Raw genomic sequence first — 10764 nt, 5'->3', positions numbered from 1 at the left:
CTTACAAAAAATTCCACGCTCTTTCCATATCTTTAAGCGACGATTTTTGGCTTACAACGGCCCACTAGTTTCTTGGGGAGAAACTGACGCGTGCCGCGCTCCGTCCCCGGGCCTTTATCGTAAGTTTACGTGACTCGGGGAGGACCCACTAAAGTTGCAAACCGCATCAGTTTTCTCTTTTAATCAATGACAATTTGACAGTTTCTCTGAATAATTACCAGTTTTATAACGCTGTCAATCATATTGGCGTTCCCCATAAGACCTTCAGTAGCCTGGGTTTGCCTTGTCAATCTTCCTTTGCCAGCCGAAAGGGGGGGGGGGGGGGGGCGCCTGGTGCGCCACCCCCTGGATCCGCGCGTGATCACAGTCGCGAAGAGCTCGAAAGATTTATGCTGAAGCAAGCATCGCCAAAATGCAGCTACTCAAAACGGTCAGACGTTTCAAACAACATCCGTTGTTTTCCGTTAGTGACACTGAAGCAGGCATCATTATGGCAAATTTAACGTAATGCATAACAGTTATATATACCACATGTATAAGGTTACATTACTTTTGGGTAGCAGTATTTGCTATTCACTTTTTTATATGATTGCATGTTATGAAAGACTATAGAATCCTTCGTGAGTCACACAAAATGGTCTGAATTTTACAAAAAGTGTGGAACATTTTGCATGACCCGAACAGAATCCCTGAGGGGGGCTCGAGTCGTGGTGACAGGCTGCAGTACCGGGATCGGTGAACAGATGGCGTATCACTACGCCAGGTTTGGAGCCAGAGTTCTTATTACGGCCAGGAGAGAAGCCAGACTGAAAGAGGTGGGTAACCTTGCCTAATGCAAAATATACCGATCCAATAGCACCGCCAATAACACAGCCCGTGAACTGCACGGCAGGGCCCTTTTCTCAAACTGGGACCGTAGCCTAAGCACGACAAGGGACTGTACGAACTAATCAAGTGTACATTACAATGCCAAACAGGACATTCTATCCATCTATCGTATTGTCCAAACATTTTTCTAAATGTACAAATGATGTGGGCTTTTGATAACAAATTAGCTTCCTTTGTCTTCTACACAGGAAAGATTGGGAATCCCTTGACCTCTTTCTACGCGGCCACCAAGTTTGGTCTGGACGGGTTTTTCGCTTCCTTGCGGCAGGAGTTGGTAATGCAGGACATCAACGTGTCTGTGACTTACTGTGTCCTCGGCTTTATAGGCACAGAAACATCACAGAATTTCCTCGAGGTTAGCTATACTCGTGTTTTTAAATTGTCGTGATTATTGAAGACTGCACTAAGGTTATTGCCGACATGAAATCGGAAATCTCATATGTCGATTTGTTGTGAATTTCTAGATTTACTTATAAGGGGACAGGATGTAAATTTTAAAGTAAGACATCAACGATTTTTCTTGATTTTGAAAACGAAAACAAATTCTGTTATCCCTCAACGATGGTCAACATACTGAACAATGTAGAAATATGTCGTAAAAGTTTATATGTCCTATCGCAAAACGTCCTATATACTACTGTAAATGAATTTAAGTTCGCGGGGATTTAATTTCGCGGTATCACCATGCACTGTAGTCTCCTACTGTCATGGAAAATGTTCGTGGTGGTTTTAAGTTCCCGGTGAAGCGGCCACCGCGAAAACCGCGAACATTAAACCACCGCGAAAGTTTCTGCATTTACAGTATTTCTGTTCCAGGAGTATCAACTGAGCAAAGACATCATACCGTCCCCTCCCTCGGACTGTGCCATGGCGATCATCAAGGGGGGAGCCACCCGGCAACGAGAAATCTACTACCCATGGAGGGACGCATGGTTTGCCACCAAACTCAGGCCCTTTGTACCAGATCTCGTAGACCATGTGACAAGAAGTGTTTTCCCTCCACTGAAAGAAAAGTCACCTCTTTTTACAGTGGATTAAAGCCATTGGCGATTGTACTTCTTGTTAGAGTATGTGGCAAATATTAAGTTCTATAAGTTGATTTCAGAATAAATTGAACTGAATTCCTCTGAGAGATGAACAACCTTAGAGTAGAGTTACACCACCCGATATATATATAAATTTTATATGACCTCTAGCTCTGTCCATACACAACCCTCTTCCAATCTGTTAATCAAAGTCTTGTACTAAGACTAGTTTCGACCTCTGACTAATACCCTAAGCTCCTTAAGTATTTGCCATGTTTTAACTATTGCTAATATAAGTTTGTTTGTTTGCTTTGTAAAAGAAATTTAGACTGTATGCTTATGTGGGTAGTTTTTTTAAGAATAGACTCTGACAGCATAAAACCCACACATTCTACGTACTTTACGTTAAACGGCGGATTAACATCAAGTTTACACTGTCACCAACGGTGTAAAGATACTGTCAGTGTTTTGAACGCTGCGAACTGGAGTAAATGGGATGAGCCCTAGGTTATAAAGGTCAAAGTTAAAAGTTCGCGAAAACAAAAGACGTTCGAGCGGACTTCGACTTTTGACCTCTGACAAGAGCGTCTTGTCTGTTACCGTCTGCTGGACGGAGTGCAGTGGGCGTTTCGTACTGTGTGTTTCTCACAGTCTGCTCAAGGCACAGAGAAAACTCTGAATATGGGGAAACTAGGGTGGACTCTGGCTCTTCTCTTTGCCGTACTGGTGGGGTACATCTGGTATGAACCCGCTTTTGATCCAGGTAAGTCACGGCAACGCCACTGCAGGTGAGTACTGCACCTGGGGCCGGCGTTTGGGGTTGGGGTGGAGTGCGGTTGGGGGTCAAATACAGTTCGAGGTCAAATAGTGTTAGTGCAGAAATGCGAGGGGCGAGTAAGAACAGAAGCAGAAACGAACATGCCGGCGGATTACAAATCCAACGTGCAAACCACAACACCAAAAGCTCTAGGGCCGCTGGCGTTTGGCAGCGCTTAAACCCCACTGTTACACTACTCCCCTTTTCTTTTCAAGATTCGTCCTCGAATCTCCGAGATCGACATCCCTGTGCGGCACATCTTAGCCTGTTACTCACAGTGTGACACATCCGCTAGCCTGTTACTCACTGTGTGGCACATTTCTAGCCTGTTACTCGCAGGGCCGGTGTGGGAACCATTGTAGAAATGCGAGGGGCGAGTAAGAACAGAAGCAGAAACGAACATGCCGATACCGTGGATCGAACCCGGGTCGGCGGATTACAAATCCAACGTGCAAACCACAACACCAAAAGCTCTAGAGCCGCTGGCGTGGTCAGTTTGGCAGCGCTTAAACCCCACTGTTACACTAGCACTCGACGTAAAATATGTCAGCCGCTACAGTTTGAAAGATCATGCAAAAGTAAGCATGGCCATGGTGATTGCAGAGTTAAAACGTTACAGAAACAGTTATAACGTTATGTGTATAAGATTAGGTAAATATAGCACAGAGAATACGTTAAGGCTATGACACTTCAGGGGTAGCAACTAGTATTTGGGTACCTCCATGAAATTTCATGGAGGTTAAAATTTTCACACGCGTTTGCATGTCTGTGTGTCTGGCAACAAAATAACTCAAAACGGCTGTATGTATTGGTTTCATACTTGGTGTGTTGTCACGGGTGTGATGAACACTTCCCTTGGTACTGCAGCGGAACTTCCCGCTTTGACATCTAGCGTTCTGAACAAGTTATGGTCACGATTTTAAAGTATTTGATAGATCTTCTGCTCGGAAACGAAGTGACATGAGTTTGGGCTCCCTAGCGACTAGAATTGGAATTGCAGGTGCATTTTTGTAAAACAATTCCGAAGAGGATAACTCAATGCAATATACGAATAATGGATTTTCATGATTTTTGGTATCTGTGTACCTTTGACAAAGATGTACATAGTAAAATAGAAATTGTGCAAATTAGGAGTTCATTTGCATAATTAATGAGAATATTCCACCATAGCAGTTTTTTCAATGTTTCTCTTATCCCGGACATGATACTGTCTTGACATTTGGGTAGCAGGTAGCTTACGACGTCAGGTCAAGGTGGGGCAAGAGAACTGAGGAAAGAAATGAAGAATTTCCATCATTTTATGTAATCGGGTAGCTTAGGCAAAGATGTACACAATTATATGTACGTTAAAGTTATGAAAATGGAGACGTAATTTGCATAATTAAGGAGGAAGTTATATAATTCCTTTGTTTTCCATAACTGGACTTCAATAAATGTAAAGAAATGTAATTAATGACTGTTGGAACTTAAACAGATACCAAACATGCAAATGAGGACCTAGTTTGCATACTTAATGCAACATGGAAATAGCGCTTTAGTTATACTAGTAATTGATGGGATGTTTTACTTGTGATATGTGTAAGCTGATCAATGATGAACATCACCATGCATACATTATGTAAAAGTGTATGTTATTGGCATAACATCTACAAAAGCTCTAAATATTTCATGGAGATATGAGGTCACCGAACTCTAGATTTTTTATGACTGAATATGATGAAAGACTATAGAACCCGTCGTACGTGAATCACACACAGTATTCTGAATTTTACAAAAATGTGGAACATTTTGCACGACTTACACAGAATCTCTGAGGGGAGCCCGAGTCGTGGTGACAGGCTGCAGTACCGGGATCGGTGAACAGATGGCGTATCACTACGCCAGGTTAGGAGCCAGAGTTCTCATCACGGCCAGGAGAGAGGCCAGACTGAAAGAGGTGGGTAACCGCCTCTTATGTACAATGGAACAATGCCATAATCCCACCCATGGAAAAAACATAAAAAATGCTAAATATCTAATAACCAAATTGGCATAGAGCTAAGCAGGACTGATACCATGAAATTGGTTATCAAAACTGGGTTTAGCTGAATTTCACTGCCGTGAAATTTTCTGGCGTAAACTCCAGGGTTGTGGACTTCGTGTCTGTAGACGGACCATTACAACACTGCCGTGGACTTTTCAGGCGTGAACTTCAAATGCGTGGATTACGTGTCAGTAGACGGTCCATTACAACACTGCCGTGGACTTTTCAGGCGTGAACTTCAAATGCGTGGATTACGTGTCAGTAGACGGTCCATTCACACTGCCGTGGACTTTTCAGGCGTGAACTCCAAATGCGTGGATTCCGTGCCAGTAGACGGACCGTTACAACACTGCCGTGGACATTTCAGGCGTGAACTCCAAGGGCGTGGATTCCGTGCCAGTAGACGGACAATTACAAGGGCTAGCCAGAGGGTACTATTCGTTCTATTGTATTGAATTGCCATGGACGTTTCAGGCGTGAACGTCAAGAGCTTTAAGTTTATGCCTGTAGACCGACGAGGGCCAGGCAGGCCGAGCTATTGTTGTCCCCTCGGCTTAGGTGTATTCCACTTAATCTCCAAGCAGATCCTGCGGTAGCATAAGATAGTATCAAAAGAGTGTAGCTGGCCTGGGAACGTATATGGCTGCCGGAGGAAACGCAGTTTGATTACAGTTTAATGAGGTAACGATTACCTGATGATAGCCTTTGACCAGTGCAGCAGATCCTCCGGTAGGCATGTACACACAAGTACGCAGGCCGGTCACACCCCTTTGCCATCCTTTGATACTATCTTATGCTACCGTAGGATCTACTTGTAGATTATATTCAACTGCCCTGGACCTTTCAGGTGCGAGCTCCAAGGGCCTAGGCTTCGTGCCTGTAGACGAACCAGTATTTGGCCAAAGCATAGGCCCTCTTGGCTTAGTTGTGTTCCACGGCCGTGGACTTTTCAGGCGTGAACTCCAAGGGTGTGGACTTCGTACCAGAAGACGGACCAGTACCAGGTCGATCTACGACGTCCTTTCGGCTTGAGTTGTATGTCACTGCTGTGGACGTTTCAGGCGTAAATCTAAGGGCGTGGTATTCAGTCCTGTATAGGGAGGAGTACTAGCTATAGGCATGAGCGTCCTCTCGGATAGGGTGTATTCCACTGTCGTGGACTTTTCAGGAGTGACCTCAAAAGGCTTGGAGTTCATGCCTGTAGATCGACCAGTGCTAGGCCTAGGCCTTTTCAGTCATGAATTCCATGGGCGTGGACTTCGTTCCTGTAGACAGACCAGTACCAGACAACGCCCTGAGGTCCTCTCGGCATTGTATTCCACTGTCGTGGACTTTGAAGGTGTGAACTCCAAGGGCTTGGAGTTTGTGCATTAAGATATACCAGTACCAGGCCGAGCCATTTGGGTCATCTGGGCTTTGTTGCATAACTGCCGTGGATTTTGCAGGCGTGAACCCCAAGGGCGATAACTTTGCTCCTTTAGACCAAGTAGTACAAGGACGAGCCATTGGGGTCCTCTCGACTTACGATTCTACATTTTTTTTCAGATGTCAAAGATTCCTTATGCAAGTTTTCTACCAAAAACTATGGTTAGCATGCATTTACTAGGTCACTTATCCGAAACCCAAAATTTTTACCAACTTTTGGAGATTACATTTGTCCAGGTTGTAGGAGCCCAGGAGGCCATCTGTGTAGCGGGAGACATTATTTCTGGTCCACCCTGTATTTGTCCAGGTTGTAGCTAAGATGAAGGTCATGGGAGCCCAGGAGGCCATCTGTGTAGCAGGAGACATTATTTCTAGTCCACCCTGTATTTGTCCAGGTTGTAGCTAAGATGAAGGACCTGGGAGCCCAGGAAGCCATCTATGTAGCAGGAGACATGGGGAAACCAGAGGACTGTGAGAGGACCATCCAAACAGCCAAGGAAAAATTTGGTTAGCTAATATATTCCGTTTAGATACATCGTATCTATGTTATATTATGGTTACTTTTTTTATGAAACCGATAGTTTACATCCGTGAAAATTGGGGTATTATGTTTTAATAGATTATTATCATGGCTTGATATGGTGCCTTTTTTGATAGTGTTTCAGAAATCTCTGCAAAAATAACAGTGTGTGTTTTTGTAGTGGTGAGTGCCCTTAGTTCTGCAAATGGCACATGAATATGGTAGACACATTAGTGACAGTAATCGATCCGTAAAGTTGAATAAAAGGTGTCAGAAAGGTCCCGGAAAGATGGCAGGAAGTAAAATTGGGTCCTAGTCCGGAGTGCTACTGGACATATGTTTTACTCTAGTTTATAAGACAGCTCAGAGATTGTTGAGGATGAACTTTAAGTAAGAAAAACGTAATTTTTACGGAGGTATGATATTCCGTTGTTATATCCTTTATCTGAACTGTGCTGTTTCTAAGCTGATGACCGATGATGTCATATTTACTTTCTGCAGGTGGTCTGGACTATCTAGTCCTAAACCACTTAGGAACGAGCCACAAGAGCAAGAAGGCCTTTCTTTGGGACGGTGACATGGAATTCCTTCATGACCATGTGATGATCAACTACTACAGCTACATCCGGCTGGCTTCACTGGCACTGCCTCTACTTCACAAGACTAACGGCAGTCTGGTGGTTGTTGGCTCGGTTGCCGGTAAGTAGAAAAAAAAAAATAACAAACAAGAGTTTGGAGATCTCATATCTCTACGACATATTCTGATTATGCAAATGACAGAAAGACAGACAGACACACACACACACACACACACTCACAGACACATCCAAAGCAATATCTCCATTTTTCATAGATACAAAAGATGTAATAAATCTAGTGCACATTTAGAGGGATGTCCTTGTAGCTGAACTGGTAGCAAGCTCACAGTTGAGCTAGCTTCAGGTTGTAACTACCAGTAGTTGGCCACCTGAATACCCTTAAGTTCTATCCTGGAAAGGGCATCCTCGGTTGGGACTGCACATATGCAGCAATCGAACTCTTCACCATAGCTTAATTTCTTAATTTTGTCAACACAGGAAAGATTGGGCATCCCTTCTCAGCTTTCTACGCGGCCACCAAGTTTGGTCTGGACGGATTTTTCACCTCCTTGCGACAGGAGCTGGTAATGCAGGATATCAACGTGTCTGTGACGTACTGTGTCCTCGGATTTATAGGCACAGAACCATCACAGAAGTTCCAAGAGGTCGGCATTCAAACCAGTTCTTAAATTATTATCGTTATTTCAAATCATCTGACCCTAGCAAAATCCTGTATCTTTGAGTTATGCCAAATCACCCATAGACATACACACGTCATTTTGCTTTTACCCAGTTTAAATTTCTGTGAGATTACGCAGAGACATCCAACGGCGCAAGCAAACCGCCTCTTGTCTGTACTCTGCTTTCTCAACCGTCACCATCAGTTCCTGTGGGCGTCGCCACAAACCAGCTGTCAGCCAATCAGACAACAGGCCTTTCAGTTTTCAAAAGGGATCTCGCATATGTAGGGTAAGCGTTTCAGTTTTCAAAAGAGATCTCGCATATGTAGGGAAAGAAAGCTCATTAATATCTATAAGCACGGCGGTCAGGAACTGATGGTGACGGTTGAGATGGCAGAGTACAGATCTAGACATAAGGCGGTTTGCTGGCGCCGTTGGATGTTTCTGCGTAGGAGAATGCGCTTAATGTCTATTTCTGTTCCAGACGTTTCAGATGAGCAAAGACATCAAGCCGTCCCCTCCCTCGGACTGTGCCATGGCGATCATCAAGGGGGGAGCCACCCGACAAAGAGAAATCTACTACCCGTGGAGGGACGCGTGGTTTGTCACCAAACTCAGGCCTCTCGTACCAGATCTCTTAGACTATATGACAAGAAGCATTTATCCTCCTCTGAAAGAAAAATCACCTCTTTTTACAGTGGATGAGCATTGAAGTTTGTACTGCTTGCTTGAGTATTTGGCATAGATTGTAAATATATATATCACAAGTGAACTCGCATGGTCTTAAAGATATGTATTGTACGATCTGACGTATCAAAACATAAAAACACACTGTTTTTGCCGGTGCGTAGCACCAGCTTTGAATCGAGAGAAGCGGTTCTTTCAAGCCGTCGTTTGGTTTGCATGGATGATCAAGCCTTTCTTACCATGCCTCTCCTTCGTCGAACCTTTTAAAACTCCCTTCATGGCATGTTATAACAAATGTGGCCTTCGGTAGAAAAGTAGTTATAACTAGCTATATTAAACTCAAGTATTAAATATTTATATGGTCATATTTATCGGAGTAGAGTAGTACATAATCAAGTTTATCGTATCGAGTTAGAATTTTGTGTCAGCTTTTCACAAAGTAGAGTTTACAAAATGATTTCCCTTATATGAATAGATTATGTTAATTGGCATTAACGTCAATGCTAGCTGCTGTTTGTTGGACCGCAGCAAAAGGCCTGTTCAAAGGGACACGAAAAATCGCAATAACTGATATATCAGCTGTCAATATTTGCATTTCATTCTTTAAACATAAATCGTTCAATAGATTCTAGTTGTTAAGCTAGAAATGCCTGAAATGTGAATGATGTAAATAAGTTGAAAACTACTTGGAGAATATTCAGAATTTTGCAGTTTTGGCTCAAAACCTGTACAATACACACATGTAAAACTTCGCTCTTGTAAACAGAAACATGTTTCCAAATAAAAGACAAGTACAAAAACAAAAGAATCTTATTGTCAACTCAATCTTTCACCTTTTTGTTATGAAGTCAGGTATAAGTGCTGGTATAAAAATATACCTTCACACTTTTGCGGGAAAATCTATTGTAGAAGTTGCATTGAATTCTAAATTAATTTACCGTACTTGGACAGTGTCTTTGATGATTGTATACTAGTATTTCAGCTTCACAAACTCGACAGCTGTTTAATTGGCGATGCTAATTAGTTACCACAAAAATGGACCATTTTTTTAATCATATGGAAGCAGACAAGAGTTTAACCTTTCTTCTATTTCCATGTAAGGCTTTCTCCAGGACCCGTCTGAATGTTGATTTCACAATGAATTGAATTGATTTCCACTGAGAGATTAACGTTACAAACGTGGTTGCATTTGCATAGTGAACCTCCTTGATTGATCCAATGGCTGTCCAATTTTGCTATAGAAACGTATCAATTTTTTATAGCAGGTTGGGTAAATATTATTCTTGGTTTATATACAGAAGCGCGCAAAACTGGAGTTTTTGGAAGAATAGACACCGACGTACCCGGACATTAAATGTCCCTTTCGACGGATTACCATCAATTTTACAGATACTTACGTTGCGAACTGGAGTAAAGAAATATTAAGGAGGTAAGAATTACACGACCAGCTGACCCCTACTAAGGCAAATTAGGCCAAAGTTGAAAGTTCGGGCAAACAAAAGATGCTCGAGCTAGCGGACTTTGATTCAGAGATTTCTGACCCCTGACAAGGCGTCGCGTGTGTTACGGTGTCTGCTCAACGCACAGAGAATACTCTGAAGTATGGGGAAGCTAGGATGGACTCTGGCTCTTCTCTTTGCCGTACTGGTGGGGTACATCTGGTACGAACCCACTTTTGATCCAGGTAAGTCACGGTAACGCCCACCGCAGGTGATTACTGCACCTGGGGCGGCGTTTTGGTTGAGGAGGGGGGGGGGGGGGGGTCAAATAGCGGTATCAACTGCTGGTGTTAGCGCTCGATCTAAAATATCACAGTTTGAAAGATTCCTACCAAAAGAAATATCATGATTGCCGAGTTTGAACGTAATCCCATATATGTATAAGGTTCAGTATAGTATATATACCAACGTTAACATATGTACCAAGGAGGTACCTCCTTCCTAGTCTCTACCAGAATCCGGGTCGCTGGAAAAATCGTAGAAATGGAACAAATAGAAGGAGTAAGCCGGCCAGAAAACTGCTCCCTAACCGGCTATAGTTCTTTGACCGGGAAACTCCTCTATTTGGTCCATTTCTATCCGGATTTTTCCAGAGGACCCGGAAGAATGTAACCCCCTTGGG

General features: G+C 43.2%; 1 protein-coding gene across 7 annotated transcripts in view; it reads left to right on the top strand.

The window, feature by feature from the left end:
* Window positions 1–10764, top strand: part of LOC118403205 (hydroxysteroid 11-beta-dehydrogenase 1-like protein) — a 17231-nt gene that overhangs the window by 1263 nt on the left and 5204 nt on the right. The window contains exons 1-8 of one of the 7 annotated variants that reach the window (XM_035801785.1): window positions 727–815; window positions 1077–1243; window positions 1705–2676; window positions 4536–4666; window positions 6574–6685; window positions 7200–7397; window positions 7775–7941; window positions 8441–10248. The exons of 1 other annotated variant lie outside the window; for it this stretch is intronic. In XM_035801785.1, coding sequence (XP_035657678.1) covers window positions 2595–2676; window positions 4536–4666; window positions 6574–6685; window positions 7200–7397; window positions 7775–7941; window positions 8441–8668 — 918 coding nt within the window. In that variant the 5' untranslated portion in view covers window positions 727–815; window positions 1077–1243; window positions 1705–2594 and the 3' untranslated portion in view covers window positions 8669–10248. Of the gene's footprint in view, window positions 1–684; window positions 816–1076; window positions 1244–1704; window positions 2677–4535; window positions 4667–6573; window positions 6686–7199; window positions 7398–7774; window positions 7942–8440; window positions 10328–10764 lie in introns of those variants that run through there. 5 more of the 7 variants (XM_035801782.1, XM_035801783.1, XM_035801784.1 and 2 more) reach the window with 5 other exon arrangements.

Source organism: Branchiostoma floridae, chromosome 16, assembly GCF_000003815.2.
Source record: "Branchiostoma floridae strain S238N-H82 chromosome 16, Bfl_VNyyK, whole genome shotgun sequence".
In the NCBI taxonomy this organism is placed as follows: Eukaryota; Metazoa; Chordata; class Leptocardii; order Amphioxiformes; family Branchiostomatidae; genus Branchiostoma; species Branchiostoma floridae.
Note: the sequence above shows the minus strand (reverse complement) of the source record. Positions and strands in the feature narration are given on the sequence as shown.